Here is a 19,140-nt window from a genome sequence, read left to right as displayed (position 1 = left end):
TAGACTGACAGAGGAACTGATGGACAACAGGTATAAAGGGACGATGACAAAACCTTTATTACAATGCAAGAATTTACAGACATACAGACATTTACAGCATTTTATTTTTTTACATTAAAAAAGTGCCAGCTCAGGCCAGTCCCAATGATAAGCAATCACTAAAGACTACCAAACACACACACACACATATTCAAACAAACACGCACACACGCTTCATATGAACAAGTAAACTTTTTGTTTTTGTTTTGTTTTCAAAGGTAAAAGCTTTCAGGTAAAGATGGTAGATCCTCTTTCCGCTCTACATCTCTACTGCTTGTTAACCTCTATTTTACACCCATTGCTCTCATCACAATCTTTTGTTCGGGACATTTTGTTTCTGTAACAGAGATGATGAGAAAATGATTATAAGCGACCTACTAATTCATAAAATGCGCGTGCTCTACAATCAGCAAAAAAATATATATATCAATTTTGAATGAAAAAGTGTCATAAGCAGTTGGTTACATGCATCATTCAGGAACAATACAAATAAGTAAACTCAACCCCACAAGAAAATATGTATAAGATACTGTAAGCTAAAAGATGTAATGGTGCGCGGCAATATTTGCTAGGATTAGATCGGTTACTCACTTATCCAGTTTTATATCAGTATATCAGTTGTGTCATTGACTGCTGATAAAAGAAAAACAGACAGACACAGGAACATAAAAAAAATATATGTGTAATACCTGCTATGATTGAATTTCCTTTGCACATTATTGTTGTCAGTGAATGGAGGGAGTGGTTCACCCAGAATTAAAATGGAAAATAGAGATCCCTCATTTAATATTATTTACAACTGGTTCACATCTCTGTCATTTTAGAATGTGTACTGTGTCATTACTTAAGAATTATTAACATTTCCTTTTGTTATTTTACACATATTTACTTTAAACCTGGTTTGGAATCAGCTGCTGCTTACAAAGATGTTTCCTTCTGTGGGTGTCAGTAAACGGAGCATAATATACTGTAATGCGTACACTGATATGTAAACACTTGAGCGCAATGAAGTTATATTAGAACAGTGACTGTGACAAAACCAAATGAAGGCGTTATGTTTTAACACAATGCTCCATTTAGCATTTCATTTTCATGAGCCCTTATATCTCAAGTTACAGTGAGAACAGACAATAGGAAAAATGTAAGAGAGGTTCAACTTAGAGAACTGATTGCTAAACATGTGTCTCAATGGGTTTTTCATGTCAGAAAACAACCTCAAAGAAACACTCACAGCGATAAAAGATTATGCTGAGGTTAACACATATTGAAAATATGAACAAAATAATTACCCAGCTGGCAGCGGACGTCAATGTAGCGTCAGGAAGACATTGTATGTGAGATATTTAAGTTAGAAATTAAAATTGGCTGTGTTGTCCAGTGTTGGCTAGATGTTGAATTTTTGTTGGAATTCAAAATCTGATGGCCATCAAAACTCAATATTGGGTTGACATCAATCTCCAACGTTGGATGGACGCTAAATTTTGGTTACCCAACAGAACGACAAAGGCCAGCTGGGGAAAACTCAACTGTATTCATACAAAATATCCAATATGATTTGAACCCCTCACCATATCTGTCCAGGTGTCTCCATAAATGCATGCTACTGTTTATATTTGCTTTGTTGAAAATTCCAATATGATTCATAGACCTCAAAACATGATCACTGACCCAACTTTGCGTCTTTTCCAAAAGTATTAAATAAAAAGCAGATATGCCTCAACAATTAGCCACAAAACCTAACTTTTATGTGATTTTCTCTCCCTCCCTCAACTATATTATGAAGCAAACATGCCAATAAAAGACAAGAAATCATTACAAACAATTGCTGTAAAAACATTCAAAAAATCCTTGGGCTAATGACACCCGTGTGTTTCAGTGTTTGTGACAGTGACACAAGGCTTGTATGGTTGGATTCCTGAGAGCATTTGTTGAGGGGTATAAGATGTCTTTGTGTGTGCGTCTGTCTTTGTGTGCGTGTGTGTGTGTGTGTCTGCGTCTGTCTTTGTGTGTGTGTATGTGTGTTCACATGGTGCAACACTTGTTCTTCTGTGTGTGAGAGTCTTTGAAGCGGAGTCTCTGCTTGGATCGATATTTCTCCAGGTAGGTCAGCTGTTTGCTATTGATGGCTCCACGGCGCTTCCTGAAACACACACAAAGACAAACAATGTATGGTGGAAGTGAATGGTACCGATGTTTAAAATACTCTTTACAATACTTTTAAATTATATACATAGAACGTTACAGATAAAGTCTTGATATTTTATCGTCAGTCCAGATGAGGATTTATTGGACTCATTATGGAATGAGAGGAAATCCATGACGCATGTTCTCTTGACATGATTCATCTCTTGCATGATGAAAAGGTTCCCTAACGTTTTGTTAATTAAGCGCTCTAGGTGGCAGTGTACGTTGCTGTCTGGCCCCTTTGTCTTCTTTGACACCACCACCAGATGGCACCAAAGAAAGAAAATTTTAATTTCTACACAGACTGTTGCTGTGCTCTGACGCTGTCATTTGTTGTTTGCATGATTAAGGTGTAGTATACACTGTACATAAAATGTACTTACTGTCTGATGAGTTGGATAGCATCCTCATACTTCATCCCGCTCTCAATCAGAGCCAGAGCAACCAGCACAGGAGCCCTGTGTGCATAAATATATATATATATATATATATATATTCAGTCTGATGCCTGAGTTAAAAATAATGACATATCATCTGTACAATCCTAAAAAAGTTTCAGAAATGCTGTTTGGAAATAGATCAGGCTGCAGCTACTGTTTCCGTCTCATGTTTGGTCATTTTTTGCCAGAAGCATGAAACCAGTACATGTGTATATATATACTGTATGTATGTGTGTGTGTGCGTGTCCTCCTCTGTAAGGTGCATGCACTTTCTTTCATTGCTTGGAGTGTCTCTTACCTCCCCAGTCCAGCCACACAATGGACAGCCACGCAGCATCCTGGATCCTCTTGAAATTTCTTCTTCAGCAGACTCAACCAATCATCAACCAGTTTACTGGGAGGTGGGGCTCCATCATCAAATGGCCAATCCTGAAAGAAAAGCAAGAGTTACAGCACTTCTGGCACCCTTTACTTTTGAGGGTAAATGCTGTACATACGTGTGTGTGTGTGTCTGTGCTTAGTGTGTGCTCACCACCACATTAATGCCATCTTTCTCCAGTGGTGTTTTATCATAGGTGATGTCACAGACTCGCACAACTGTGGTGGCACCGTAGTGCTTCAGGTCCTGAAAGGAATGACAGAGGTAGGAGATGAAATAAGTCAAAATATGTGTTAGTTGTTTCAGTTTACATGCCATCAACAAGTGAAAAGTGTATTATATATGTCCACACACACGCACACACACATTTGTTACCTCTATGAAGGAGCTGAGTGTGCTGTCCGTTGGGTTGTGTGTGATAAGGAATCTCATGTTCTTGTGGCACAGTTCCACTGGAGCGGGTCGGTTCATGGTGGCCAGTATGACCTTTGACAACCCAGGATGAACTCCAACCTTTATGTGTGAGCAGTTAATTGTTAGTTATAAGCCCAACATCTGCAAGTAATTACTGTATATAACTAAAAGAAAACTGGACATGGTTTCAAATATTTGGGTCACATTTGGTGCGAGAGGAGCTTTAACTATCAACCTTATTTGCTGCTCTCATGCGATTTTTCCGATTTGTCCAAGTATCACTATCACTTTGACACCAGTAGGCCTTTTTCCACATGACATTTTAACATGTCGCAGTTGGAAAAGCACAGGTGTACATAATAAAATTAATGATGGCTGAATTCCATTCAGCTGCTTCAGTTTCAGGGTCCGGCAGCCGCTCACTCTCACACTGGTATGGCTTACTGACGCACTTGAAAAGATCAGAGCCATCGTTTACGCTATTATTAACACCTGTGCTTTTTCCTAATCTGCATGGTCTAAACATCTGCTGTGAAAAAAGGTGTATTTAACCCAACCTGCCCACACGCCCACTAACCCTCTCTAACATGTTTTCAACGCAGTCAAACCTGTTACAACTTTATGACATCTCAGAACTCACCACAAGGTCAAATATCAACAGTTCCTTTATGTAACTTCCAGGCAGTATAGAGCGGAAACAAGCAAATCTAGAAATTCTTGTGAACGCTGAAAGTATTCACAGCATAAGTTCTTCTCTGTAACCAAAATGGCTTGCGTTGCATTTTTTGGTGCTTAACTCCTTCCATTTTTATTTCAACGTAGAATCTTTATTCAAACAAGTTGTTCAGCTCAATTAGGACTCTCATTCATGCCTTTCATTCTTTCAGAAATGTTCTACATTTCCATATATTTTACTCACTCGAATTACCTGAATGTTCAGAAGTTTCACACTTATTAAAGTTTTTCAACTCTTTGCAATCATAATTTCAGCTAGAAACTAATAACTTTTTCATATCATTCCCACACAGTTGTAGTTTCAAGTAACGAAATTCTCAACCCTCCTTAGATTTTTACATTAGTGTGTATTGGGTGGAACGTTCAGCACTAGAGTGGGTAACAGCATCATAAGAGCGGAGAGAAGCTGGAGAAAATCTCCTTAAAAATCTCTTAATTTCGCCCTCATGTCCTCAAATTTCACTCTTAATACTTCCTTTTATACATCAAAATGTTGGTACATTTGGCACTGTGAGCCTCCAAGTTCAGCTGCTCACGAGTGAAATCAGGAATGCAGTTTAGCTCCCAGCTATAGGTCAAGTAATGCAGTTCAGCTCCTAACTTGCACTATATTTTTGCATCCTTCAGCCCATTCCCACTTTTCCAGTTATTCATATTGCTTTCTTCACTCTTTCATGCATTTTCTTTTTGAAACTTCTATCTATTCGTTCATGCTTTCAGCAACAAACTTGAACTTCAAACTGATGTTCTTTCATAAAATACAGGCATAATTGAACTTTTAGAGCAAGAAGAATATTCCACATCTTTCATACATTATTGGTATTATTTCATTTTAAAAGCCAACAATGCAGTTTAGCATTAGCTTTTCAAAATCCAACATTCACACCACAGTTTCTTCAGGAATTGCCTTCTCTAGTGGGGCCACAGTGTTCAAACAGGGATGTAATACCGCAGCTAAAGATCCTAAACCCCAACAGGTGCTTTCACTTATAAGCTTGATGTGACCTCATCTCACAGCTCTATAGGCGGATACAAACTGTACCTGACATTCACTTCCCTTACTGTTCAGTTAACATCTCACACATATAGAGATATTTGCACATTGCAATATCAGTATCTACTGCAACCTTACACAATCTAGGTCAAACTTTTCTCACTACTGGATAAATCTGGACAGTCTTCACCTACTTTAAAACCAGTCACACTCTATTTATATTTATATTCACACTCAATTTATATTTATATTATGTCTTTTAAGAACTTTTTTTAGTATTGTTTGTTGTTTTGCACCTACAGACCACAGCAAATTCCTCGTATGTGTAAACTTACCTGGCAATAAAAGCAATTCTGATTCTGATTTTTGACACCTCTATATATCTTTGTGCCAAAGTACAAGAGTATCTCTTGTACATTGGCATTGCTCTTGCGCACATTATTTGAATAAGATAAGAGGGATATGAGGGATATTTTAGGATGGAATTTTAATTTCAGTAATCTTAATTCAGAGATGCCTCACATTCCCTGACGCAAACACAGCAACTATTTTGGACTACTGATAAGAACTAGGTGCCATCAGAGTCCTCAGTAAACATATGCTGCATAGAGAGCAGAGCAGAAGTTTTGCGGTCACAGGTTTACACTTCCCAAGAAAATAGGAGAGGCGCATCTAGCAACTCCTCTTCCCAGAAGCATTGGCATATTGACAGGGTGACGGAGGTCATCTGTCATCTCTACATAATTTTTATTTATTTATTCATTTTTTAAGGAGGAAAAAGCACTAAAAATGGGTAAGATGATTTATACTTCTGTGCAAGGCCTGGGACATAAAACATTCCCGGATATTAATCTTACACCCCTGGAAGGGAAAGCCAATTTCAGCTCATACTGACCAGACTAAAACTACCACATCATTCATTATTTACTGTAAAGTCAGTGCAGTGCAGGAGTGAAAAAGTGAATAACTGTTGTCCCCTCACCTTTAGCTCCAGCTCCAGCAGTTACCTGCAGTGTCTTCAACTTATACCAGGTCTCCAGGTGACTCTGGACTTCCTGTATTGTGGAACTTCCTATTGGGAGACTGTTTATAGCCGTTCAAGGTATTATCCCAATTCTGAGGTCCAGTCGACTTGTATTACCCCATCAGTTGTATCCTATAGTCCTGGAGGGTACAGGATGTCAGCTCTCTCTCTCTCTGTGTTGTCTCTTTATTTTAATCTCTTGGATTGTCCAGTCCTTTTCTCTCTTTGTCTCTCAGTAGCTCTCGCTTTCCTTCTCTCTCCAGTTAGCTTTCAGTGCCGAGGCTTCACTTGTTACCCCATGAGCCGGCTGGTTCAGAGGGCAAAGGCCAACCGTCCTTCAGGTTTTCACGGCGGCAGGACTGTATGGTCCATTCCAGACAGGGTCTAAATGTGTTGTGCGTGGCAGTAGTCACCACTCCGCCGCACAAACTCCATCAACCAACAATTCTGAAGTACAAAACAAATTTTAAAAAATGTTTTACTTTTTAGATAAGCAACTTTCAGAAAAACAGGGACAAATACAATTTCAATAATTCAGCGTGTTCTAAACACAGTATCTACAAAATCAGCCCATACTTTACTGCAAAATATACTAATGATAGCCTTCATCAGTGAAGTGGAGGCCAGCAGGAGACAGCTGATTGGCGGATGTAAATGCACAAACAGAATTACAGCATAGTTTCAAGTATTGAGTGAAATCTACAAACATTAAGACCACTGATATTTGCAAGTGAGTTCTGATTCTGCCATGTCTGAGAAGTCAGTTTTGTGCACATACACATGCATGTACACACACACACAACACAACAAAACTATCATCTCACACAGCTTCTGACATTGTCAAAAAAAGTGTTCCTACTTTCATAGAAACAGATGACAGATGCTGCATGAGCTAGAAAATCTAATACATGATGTGGCTCATAACATATAAAAAATGTTATTAGATCAGCCTGCACAATATCAACAAAATTCAATGTGATCCGAAGGAAATAGAGATAAAATCTGAAAACTGGTGATCTATCTAAAGTACTCAAGGAAGACTGTAGTAGAGTAGTGAATCTGAGGAAAGCTCTGCAGGTTTTGAAACAAAAGAACACACATTGAGGTAGAAACTGAAAAACAAGTTACTGTAGCAGCTAAGTTAGCTCACTCACTACTTCAAGTAGAGCAGGTCCTCCTAGAGGAGGTCTGGAATGATTCATCCTTTTGCCAATTTACATGACAAAAATTGGGATATGAAGTGGTTGCTGGCGATTTGGAGTTCTTGGGGTCGAATCACTACATTGTGAAAAATGCACACCTATTGACATATTAGTTTTCTGTCTATGAGATGTTAAAATGATATTGTTTGAGCTTAAAGGTGCAATATGTAAGAATCAGCCACCTCTCAAATTCCTACTCCAAACAAAAAGGGAGCAGCATATTACCGCACAGCATATTAGTAACCACTTACTGCAGCTGCCATTAGCTCAGTTGGCTCAGTTAGCTGTGCAGCTAGTGGTCCAGAGTCAGAGCTCGGAGTGGTTTTATGAGAAAGGACGGGCTGGGGCTTGCTAACTTCAGTAGATATCCCTTTTTGACATGTCAAAACTCTTTTTTTCACATTCTGCCCGTAATTTTTTGTGAATATTTGAATATTTCAAAATAAAATCCTTTTATATTGAACCTTTAACAAAGATACACTTGTAGTTATGACCTGTTTATCCAAAATAATATTGTGTCATGAGCTCATTTACTTACACTCTAATGGAAAAGACATTGGCCTGAACTTCAGTTATCCTTTAATATGCAAATACAGTGTATTTGTAGAAAATTCATGTCTGACACATTCTGTCCAGGTAAACATGAATTACTTGAGAAGTACTCAGACTGAACGTAATGTACTTATGTGAAAGCGTTTTACCCAGGCCAGGATCTGACTAACAAATGCTGATTATCTCTGCGAGCTGCTCCACTCTACAGTAGACATTTTGGCGGCGAACCAGGCCTTGTCACAAAGGAAGTTTCTAATGGCCTGTCTGTCTGAAAATGCTTGTGTAACTCACAATGTTATGGACAAGGGGCAGTAGTGAGGGAAAGAAGAAGGAAGGTGGTCAAGCACATAAACCTCCCCTTACTCACATGCCCAAACATTTAGACAAACAACCAGGGAAAGTCCAGAGGTACTCTGGGTAATCTCTGGTAACCTCTTCACCTCAGCTCTGGCACACACGCACATAATCACATGCCATCTTACTCACTAACTCCTCCAGAAGAGTTTGGTCTCTTCGAGGTTGTTGACTATCTATAATTAGGAATTTATCCTGTGTTACAGCTAATCAGGATAGAGGCTATTATTTTCCACCCAGTCAACGTGTACAACACAAGCACAACAACATCAAAAACTGAGACAAACAGGACATCACACAGAGGGCACCGTCACAGGCGAAACGAAGCAGGTTCACTGAAACGTAAACAGACTAGCTATTCAAAACAAGCTCTAAAGCATCTAAACATCAAACAAATGTAAATGCTAACTTTTCACAAGCACTGCTGTCACTTTAGGCATTTAGCTGTCATCTAGAGCCGAGTGACTTCATTTAAAAAACGACAAAGAATAAAGGAGTATGAGGGAAATGGCGAGACGGTAGCAGTAATTCCAATTAAAACTGTAAAGCCGATCTGCCCTGTTACCTTAGAGCGCAGTTTGGTTTGTAAAAACAGGTGCGTCCCCAGTTGGTCGTCTGGCTGCCTGGCTGTTTCCCTGTCACACACTGGGTCAGGACCCAAAGGAGTTAAAAATGGATCTCAATATTATTTTAGAGCCGTGTCAGGCTGCCAAACTTTCCTACAGTAACTGCAATGTGAGGCTAAGTTAAATACAAGTAAGCTTGTAGGTTAGTAGTAAAGACAAGGCAGGTTAGTAGTAGCCTCAAATAGGATAAATCCTGTTTCAGCACATTCACCTCTCCTGCCCTTCAGTTATCTGTTATAGAGGAGGTTTCCTGTAGTAGAAGCTCCAATGTCAAGTCACTCTGGAGAACAAGATGTGCTAAATGCCTAACTTGGAGCTGTCTCTGAAAGCCTACAGTGCGCAGCCTTCCCTCTTACCTCAGTGGGCAGCTTGGCTGCTGAACTTGGAAATCCACAAACCACTCACTGGCAAAGTCCTGCAGGAGCAGCAGAAGCAGCAGCAGCAGCGGCGGCGGCAGCAGCCCTACAACAGTGTGAGTGCTGACAGACAACCAGCTGACTGCCTGTTATAGTAAACCCCTGTAGACACTGAATACCCTGCAGCTGTATTTATAGCTGTATCTATACTAGCGGCTGATTCTATGACACATCAGATTTTTGTGGAAACAACTGCCTCCGAAGCTGGTGCACTCCTGTCTCCCTGCTCTCTCAGGCTGTTCCAGTGAAGAACTGTGCTTAGTTTTATTACTCTTTATGCAAATGACCTAAATGATACCTACACGTTCTTACAAGACTTCTTGAAGCAGGTTGCCAGTAGTAATTGGGAACTTTTCCCAGTTACTACCTAATGTTCATTTTCCTGGAATCAAGCACCAAAACAACAACAATATCTAGTGAGTGTTTCTCCTTACCTGCTCTTAAATGTCATCTCCAACCAAAGACTAAACTTCAGCTCCTCTTGCCACAAACGACTCCACCTGCTTTAAGTCTTTTTCTGCTACAAGAGGCAAACACATTACAAAAATGAAGTCCTTCTGGAGCAACCTGTAGCTCTGTCCCACTGTGACACTGAACTATACACCTCCCTCTGTGCCTGCTGGCCTCTCAGTACCCGAGGCAGTGAGCTGTACGTGCCAGATTGTAGCTCTACCTTGCTCGTAGCAGTAGTGCAGTGTGCAGGGGCTGAGGATCTGCTGTGAGCTGGTCTAATCAGGCTGAGCAGCCATCTGACCCTGACAGCCCTGTCACCAGCAGAACACTCTACAGTTAATGCTCTTAGAGAGAGAGAAGAGCCTAACCCCCTCCCTCCCTCCCTCCTCCTCCTTCTCCTCGTCTTCCTCCTCTTCATCCGATCGTTTTTTCTCTCCTCTCTTTCATGAAGAGGTGCTCTTTCTCCCCCTTCCCCTCTTTCCTCACCTTTCCTATAGGCTACAAAGACTGAACTTTGTAGCCCAGTCAAGGAAGTGTGCAGTCTCACATACAGTCCAGTGCACAGGAACAAAATAAAAGCAGATTAGTGTTTCCAGATTATGTTTCTCTCAAATATAACCAACATAATTTGTGAAATTGTAGGTCTAATGGGCTTTTTCCGACGTGACACGTCTGTCTGGACCTTCTCTTGTTTTCCTCTCCTCCCTCTCTCCCCCCTTCCCCTCCCTGAACCAACTAAAAATAGACAGTCCTTTGAGCCACCAGACAGTTTGGACAAGTCGAACCTTTGAGTGTCAGTTCACGGAATTAACTTTCTCCTTAGCTGACAATAGTCCCAAGTTTGTTGTTGTTGTTTTCCTCCAGCTAAATACCGTATGAAGTCACGGATTATATAGTCATGTGTTTGTCCAAAAAAACTAATACAAAGGGTGGAAATTGCAGGAGAAAACTCCTATAACCAACACATACTGAAGCCTTCTTCCAAGAAATCCATTCAGCTTTGGATTTTGGAGATTTCTGATTTTTTTAAGAATTATTTTCTGCTTCATGCAATTTGTTTACAAGGTGGTGGTAGGGATACGTGAGTCTGGAGAGTCACAAGGCACAGACTTTTTAAAGCAGAACAAGCTGGGGCCTCACCTCACTATCAATCACTTTGAGTAGAGGTTAACATGACTGTTCAGCCAGGCACTGAGCTTTAAAAAACACCTCTTACTCGCTAAAATTAGCCGAAGCACCACTTGAACGCTTTCCAGTTTATTGCATTAAAACGTGTTTGTGATCATGACTTCAGCTTTAGTGATTTCCTGTGTGTGTGTATATGTGAGCTGTGATTCCTGCATGCGTCATGGTGACAAATAATCTGCCACTGTATAAACCCACGGCTGGTTTTCATGATAGTGACCTGTCACCTCTTTTATTCTAAGTGTAAATATAGCCACAAGTGGGGATTAGCGGGTTGCGAACACAAAGTGACAGTTAATGATAAAGAGGAGGTGCAGGATGGAAAAAGAGACGCCTTTACTTTGCTTCAGTGTCCTTTAATGAAGACTTGCAATTGGACTGCAATCCAACCAACATCTAAACATAGTAGAGAAGTGAATATGGCTCTTTCACATTCTGTACAGTACGTGTATTTTACAGTCAATAGAGACGGGAGGGTGGGGGCGAGATAAGGGCATGCCATTCAGAAAAGGTTTAATTGGGACATTGCAGTACCTGTCTGAGGCCATGAAGCTGATTCTTTTGGTCACAGTTGTTATTCATTGTCTCAACAGTAGACTATAAACATTACATAATTATAGAGACAATGAGGGTTATTGAAGCTGACTGACTGCAGTGCTTTAAATAATTACATTAATTATCAAACAATCAGTACAATATGGTGAGTATGAAAAAAGCTAACCTGGGTCACTATGCTTGATTCACCAAAATTTCACATTTGTAGAACAATTTGTCAAAGATTTTCATGGAGTTTAATCACATATTTGACTAATTGTTTTTACAATTATCCCTCCAGCCTCAGTGTTTCACAAATGTTAAGAATCTGTGAGTCAATTCTGGTATTTTTCAGAGATCCACCACTGGGAGAGCCAAATCAGGCAAATGTTTGGGAGCCCCCAAAAACAATTTGGAAAGAGAGACCGCTGATTGGCTGCTTATATTGGCAAATTTTGCAGTGACAACTATATACCCTCTTAAACATCCCATTGAAGCACTATACTGTGCACCGCTGCTGCCTCAAAATCAGTGCTTTATGTGTTTATGATCACTGGCCTTATAATGTGGGTTATTTACAGTTTGACAATGTTATAGTTTAGTTATCAATTTAGGTTTTAATTGTTCCTGTTTATACAGATATTAATATTGAAAAATTCTACTAATTCTGCATTTGATTTTGTACTTTTCTTTGTTGATGTCAAAAAACATTACAGCAGAAAAAGGCCCAGATGTTTTGCATTGAAATGTATTTTATTCAGTTACTGTTGAACTTTTGAATAAACTACACATTAATATCCACCTGGAATCCTCCCATTATCTACTTGTTGTAATTGTTTGACATATGCTCCAACTCTTCCTCTATCTGATCCCCCTGAGGAACAGTCCGCTGCAGTGTGGCCATCTGTTTTGATGGTACAAACAGCCGTGCACTGGCCTAAACATGGTTGCTGCAATGGTTTCTGGAAATGTGAGCTGACACCTTGTAGGTCAACCCTCAGCTGGCAGTCTTGTGCTTTTTGAGAGGCCTAAAGGACACTGTGGGCGCCAACTGAAGCCTGATGAAAGCACTGGGCTGACCTGCAAAGACTTCAGAACTGAATCCTTTAACCACAGCTACATGGAAATGCCAAGGAAGTGTTCAAGCCTTATTTTTAACAGCCAAACATTGCAGATGGTGACGATCATGGTAATTATGAACATTATGTTTCGACTCACCTGCTAATGCTGGAATAAAGCAGCAACTATGAATAGAGATAATTTATTACTTTGTTTTTCATATCAAACCTCTCCATGTAGCAACTCAACCCAATCACATGCATAAATGCTGGCAATGTACGTTTCTGCAAACCATGGATATGTTGCAACTTTACATTTCCTGATGCGTCAGTCTGGTTAGGTTAAGGTTTAGGGTTAGGAAATTATCTTTTTTTGACTTACCTGGTTCTGTCCTCACAAATATGACTGGAAATTGTCCGGATATCTCGTCAAAAAATATCTGCAAGCACGATGGGGAAAAGGCTTCCCCAAGCCTGTTTGTACCTCAAGAGGTGATCAGTCAAATAGTAAACAACACCGACTCTCCCCCAGTGCGCTGAGCTCCCAGTCCGGGATGAGCTAATACGATCGTTAGCTGCACGATAAACTGAGCTAACTAGCTAACAGCAGCTACAGTTAGCAGCCGTTAGCAGTTACTCTGGCGATATGCTGCACCCTATTGGTTTGAAGAATAAATTCAACAGGTTTCCAGTTCTTACATACGGTACCTTTAAATTTAGTGATACAAAAATTCAACAATAGCGCATAAATAAGAAAGATTTAACACTATGAGCATAGCCCTATTGTTTTGCACTTCATATGTTTAAGTAAAATGTTGTTTACCTGTTGTTTAACTAGATTCCTCTTAAGCTATTTGTGGCATTATGTAATGATTGATGCTATTTAAACCTCCTAGTGCCTTTATCGAAGAGCTCTAATCTGGCTCAGAAGCGTCTCGTCTGTTGTATTTGTGTCTGACAAATACAAACTTAGCTTCCACAAAAAAACATCTGATCTAGTGACATAACCAGGATATATAACTGACTGGTTGCCAGCCAGCCTTTTATACAATGGGTAACTGCTTCTATTGCCACAATACAGATAACACAGCTAATGACACTATAATCAGTAATGGCTTTTATACTACAAAGTAATTACAGCGGGTAATTCCCAGTTAATAGCCCATATTCATCTGCAGACTACTCAGAAATGAGGTCAATCTTCTGAAAATTAACCTCCTGACTACTGACGTCTATAAAACTTTCTCTGTGTCATTCACTCCTGATGAGGTGGGAGTGGAGGTGAACATCTACGCTGATTTACCATGTTGGTATATACAATTACACAGCGTGCCCCCTCCCCTGTGCCAGTGTGTAATTCCGTCCCTCAGGCCCACTACTCATGCAGCAGTGTGAAATACTATGTAATATCCAGAGCAATAAGAAGAAACTGGATATGAAAAGGAAGCATTACTCTCAACAGTTTAATAATGTAAGCTGCTGCTTCTAGAAAGTGTTAATGACATCTAAGTAGCCCACAATCACATAATGTCCGAGTCCAGGTTTATACCTGTGTTAAGAGTATGTGTTGTAGTAACAGGTGGATCACTATGCTGGAAAACTGAGCCCCTCACTGGCTGGGAGTGGATGTTGGAGAAGTCTCAGTACGCTCCGTGGCGGATCAAATGATATTTCAGGGGCGTCCTGTCCTGAGCCATGTTAATATTTTGAGGTTCAACTAGATTACTCGAGGAAACACATGATTAAGTGTGTCAATGTGACTTAGTGCTTATCAGTTTACAGTTGACTGCAGCATACCTTGTTGTAGTTGCAGTTTCATCAGCCATTTTAAAACTTAAGAATGACACAGCCCAATCTGAAATGGGAAAAACATCTGGGACCAACCAAAACTTCCAATCACAACGCTGTTACCGTCATTGACATGATATAAGACACTAGCAATTTTGGTTGATTTGCTTATAACCAAAAAACATATGGAACTAACGATGATTACTAGTATATATGGTTTGTTTTAAGACGACATTAACCAAAAAGGTTCTCTGCCTACCTCTGCGGGGATTTAATGGATTTTTACTTCACGTTTTACTTTTAGAAAACTGTTGGAGGAACTACATATTGTGCCTTTATAACAAATATACAAGCGTACATCAGTATTTTTATCTTATTTTTATCAGAAGCCTTTTCTTATAATTTTTCTTCTAATCTTTAGACTTATTTTTATTCTTAACTATTGAGTTACACTTGCACTTGAGCTTTGTGCTGCTCTATTTTAACTTTTAACTCACCATCATTTACATTTTATCATTGATGTTTTATTTGTTTGTTTCTATGTTTTTTATATTTTCCATTGTTTCATATAAACAATGGATAATTGAAAAACAAATGTTTTATACAGTATATTCATTAGTTTATTAATCCTGTATTGCTTATGCCTGCCTGTTTGTTCAGACATTAGTGTATATTTTATTGTTGTTTTCTGTCTGTACACATAAATTATTAGTATTGTTGTTGTTGTTGTTGTTGTTATGTTTTTACTCATAAACATGCACATACCGTCAGAGAAACATGTACAGGAGAACACACACATTCACAGGAGGAGGTTCAGAGACAGATCCTAAGCATTCATACTAACACACACCCACACACATACACACACACACACACACACACACACACACACACACACACACACACACACAGATAACAAACACACACATACACACACGGAGTCAAGCATGTAGCAGGCGGCAGCAGCTGCTGCGTGTATAATTAGAATGTTTTGAAAGCTGAGAGTCGACCAGCAGGACTTTCACCTGCACAGTTTCCATGACAACCCGCTGTCAGCATGACAATACAACTTTACTGTGACAAGTACATTATAAAGGTCTATGTAACTTATATAACTTCAGGTGCCCCGAAGTGAAGGAAGTAAGAGAACGAAGAAAGACAGTGAAGAAAGTGTGGGATACATACCCTCATGCAACCTGTTGTTATAAAAGCAGTAAACACACAGAATGTCCCTAACACATGTGCAGCTGGTTATGCAGGAGGTTACACATCAATACTTGAAACTCAACAACCACTTGACCATATGCTGAGATTTCTGGCGTTCAAAACTTTCCATCTCACCGTCCATCCCGTCTGTTTTGGAACAGACACACTCACACAGGATTTCAAGACAAAGAAAAAGTTCCAGATGACTTTCCTAAATAGATTGTTGAATACATTTAATGCAGATTTAAATAGAAGCGATATGAACATACAAGGTAAAATGAGTATTACGCTCATATTATCTACTAAAGAATCTGCAGAAAGTTAGTTCATTATATTATTATAATGTTATTGTTAAAAACTAATGTAAGTAATGGTATATTTTTCAAAATCAAGGTGTGTCAGGTGAAAAACAAAGCAGTGTAATGAGAGCCTGACCTTCTTTCTGCTGCCAGTTGACAAGCTGCATCCAGAAAGTTGACATGAGCCTCCATCTAGTGGACGCTACGTGGAAATGACTCAAAGATTCAGACTGTACTGTTGCAAGCATTGACAGTGAAACTGACTCTCTTCTCCAGACAGTTGGGATGTAGAGCTTTTATACATTTATCTAAAATATTTCATTTCTTAATAGATCCAAGACGTTTAAAAAATTGTCTCTTTTTTCTTTCATTGAGGCAGTTTCCCCTTTTTCTTTTATTTGTTGAGGAAAAACAGTTGATTAACAAAGCAGATCATCCATTAGATCTAACAGTTCCCACCTGCTTAAGTTCCTGCCATTGGGCCCGCGCCTCAGACAACCATCAGCCCAAACAAACAAAGGTATTAATTATCTTTAATACTATCATACTCTGCCATTTTACCGCTCAATTAAAGTGCAGGTAGCACCAGCACATCTGCAACCATGCCTGTTCCTTCAATAAAGGTCTTGAACTTCCTCCTGAGAGGACTGCAGGGAAGTATTTAATTGAAAATGTGACTGTTAAGAGTAAAAAAAGAAAAAGAAATACAATGTTGGTTTTGAAGTCATTTTGTATCAAATGACCAAGTAGCAGCAGCCCTAAATTCAGCACATTACTCTGTTCTCAGTTGGGTAAGATCAAAGTGCATTATTGAACGTCTCTGTTGTAGTTATAGTTTAGTTATAGCATCTCTTTTACAAGCTTAATGTGCTGTTTTTGATTTTGTTTTTCAACACATTTGTTTTATTGATTTTATTTGATTTTACTGATTTGGGACATTACATGATACATTACATGATATTTTTCACCCAGCATCTAAAAGTGAACATGTTCAGTTTTATATTTGTTCAAACAGAAACAGATAGACATACAGAAATACAGAATAATGTGAAATAGAAATAAAAAATACACACCCTCCAGTTGGTCTACTTTTCCCAGTTGACTTAGTGTTTTGTAGCATATACAGTATTGAGAGAGCAAACACATTGAAACAAGCCACCATCTTAAAGACTTCAGTGACATGATGCTGCAACAGAGGTAGAGTTGGATGTAAACTGATGAGCAATAGAAGCTGATACTTGCTGTTGGACAAGTGGCATTTAACAGCAGGTTGATCCACTGAATTGGCAGCACTTCCAGTTGGTGACGTACTTGATATGGGAAGAAATATCTAGAGCTGTGAGAATAAAATGTAATGTCAGTAAAATGTAATTGACAGGCATTACTATCATTGTGTTAAAAGGTAATTACACCATGCGTGTTATTGTAAAGTCCCATAAAGTATATACAAAATAAAAGTACAGGTTGATGTTGTTGGCATTGTCAAACCTCTTTGTACAGCCTGTGACACATCACACAACACATGCTGCAATATAGGACAAGTGGTCAATGGTGAAATAGGCTAGCAGGCCAAAGCTTAGTCAGGGTTAGTATGATGTTAAAAATCAGCGTGACGTGAGACTGAGTAAGACCCATCTGCTGCCCTCTGCTTTCCAGCCATCACTAAATGGATTAAACCTTCAGCGCACACAGCTCTCCTCTAGCTGTGTCTATGTGTGTTCCAGGCAGTGGTGGCATTACGTCTTAAAGAAGCGCAGTCTGCTCTGTTTCCACTTCACCAGCTGTTAATGTCTGCAGCGCAGTCTAACTGTCTGGACCTCATTTGCATGTTTTAATCTATCCATCTAGGGAATATCCTGTTGTTGCATATGTAGTGTTGTACTGCTCAGGGTCACATGGCTGAGAGGGGAGCACTCATTCATTTACCCGCCCTGATTCTTGCAAACTAATCCATAAACCTCTGACCTTCTGCATCGTGGGGGAAACACCATTTAATTTAAGAGCAATCAAATCACCTTGGACAATGCAAAGCAATTTGTAGATGTATGTATGGTCTAGCCTATCCTCTTTTAAAGCACCCACACTATTTCCATACATCAGTAAACCTAATTAATAGAGACATAAACAAAGTTTAGAGTTCCTGACACAAAAGCCTGGTGTGGTATACAGTCAGATATTTTTAAATGGTCTTTTATTCACAATAAAAGTTGTGGAAAGTCCTCATTACAAATAGATGGGTTTTTGTATGAAGGGTTTTCGGAAAAAAGTAATGTTTTGTACATGGATCAAATGGCTATATGATGGTTCAAACACACTGAAAAAATACATATTTATAGGCAGAAAGAGACAAAAATACCTCTGAGCAACAGTTAACTTTGTCATTGGTAAAGTAAATTGTAAGTTGGAAGAACAACAAATTCAAAACTGAAGGGTATTTGGGAGAAAAATAGTCATAATAGTATTCTCCTCTCAAATATAAATAGTACATGAATTATACTGTCTTCATCTCTGTTAAAATAACCAATATTGAAATAAAGAAGAAAAACATCCATTTAACAGGTGATTCCAAACTCTTGAACAGCAGTGTAACTGGAAGGATTGCCACAAATCTAGTTTATATCCTCAGTCAACAGCCCTGTATCTGTAAATCTATTTATTTATTCTTTATTCTATAACCTGTGGATAATTGCCCTACTGTGATGATTATATTTGTTCAAAAGGCTTAATCAGAAACTCCTCAAACTGCTTTGAAAGGGCCACAAGACTTCCATTTCACTTCTTGTTATTATTTTAAAACGTGAAAATCCAGTAAATATGGCGTATGGACATTTATATTGAATTTCTGTTCTACAGACAACTCAAATCCCTTTACCACACTTGCCACATCCCCCCATTGACACACCCATTCACACTATTTATACACTGATGGCAGGGGCTCCAGGCAAGGTGCCAACCTGCTCATCAGGAGGGATACAGTGCTTCCTCACCTTAGCGCCCCACAATATTTCTATGCTCAGCCCTTCTCACACACCCATGGAAAGGCCATCGGGATCAGTTTTGAGTTGAGTACCTTGCCCAAGAATATGCAACTAAAGCTGGGGATCGAAACACACCGGCCCTCCGATTGGAGGATGATTCACTCAACCTCCTGAGCCACAGAATAATAAACAATCATATTCACAGAGAAGTTTTTAGTTATTAACTCTGCCATTTAATTCTACAGACGGACAATTATTCCCAATGAAGAATCACATCTGT

At 39.3% G+C, this 19,140-nt stretch overlaps 1 protein-coding gene across 3 annotated transcripts; it reads right to left on the bottom strand.

Moving 5' to 3' along the window:
• Nucleotides 1-33: 33 nt before the first annotated feature.
• Nucleotides 34-10,138, bottom strand: LOC311259941 (protein tyrosine phosphatase type IVA 3). 3 transcript variants are annotated; one of them, XM_084357377.1, is made up of 7 exons: nucleotides 9,794-10,138; nucleotides 6,168-6,656; nucleotides 3,418-3,555; nucleotides 3,196-3,288; nucleotides 2,962-3,092; nucleotides 2,607-2,681; nucleotides 34-2,179 (listed from the first exon to the last, which is right to left on the bottom strand). In XM_084357377.1, exons 3-7 carry the CDS (start codon nucleotides 3,511-3,513, stop codon nucleotides 2,062-2,064), a joined length of 513 nt encoding a protein of 170 aa, XP_084213503.1. In that variant the 5' UTR covers nucleotides 3,514-3,555; nucleotides 6,168-6,656; nucleotides 9,794-10,138; the 3' UTR covers nucleotides 34-2,061. The 3 variants fall into 3 exon arrangements, with proteins under 3 accessions (XP_084213503.1, XP_084213504.1, XP_084213505.1); XM_084357378.1 differs by lacking the exon at nucleotides 9,794-10,138 and adding an exon at nucleotides 9,300-9,722; XM_084357379.1 differs by lacking the exon at nucleotides 9,794-10,138 and adding an exon at nucleotides 8,883-9,035.
• Nucleotides 10,139-19,140: the final 9,002 nt, after the last annotated feature.

This window comes from Pagrus pagrus (assembly GCF_965226575.1).
Source record: "Pagrus pagrus genome assembly, chromosome: 7".
NCBI classification, from domain to species: domain Eukaryota; kingdom Metazoa; phylum Chordata; class Actinopteri; order Spariformes; family Sparidae; genus Pagrus; species Pagrus pagrus.
The sequence above is the reverse complement of the archived record's forward strand: the minus strand, read 5'-3'. Positions and strand labels throughout refer to the sequence as shown.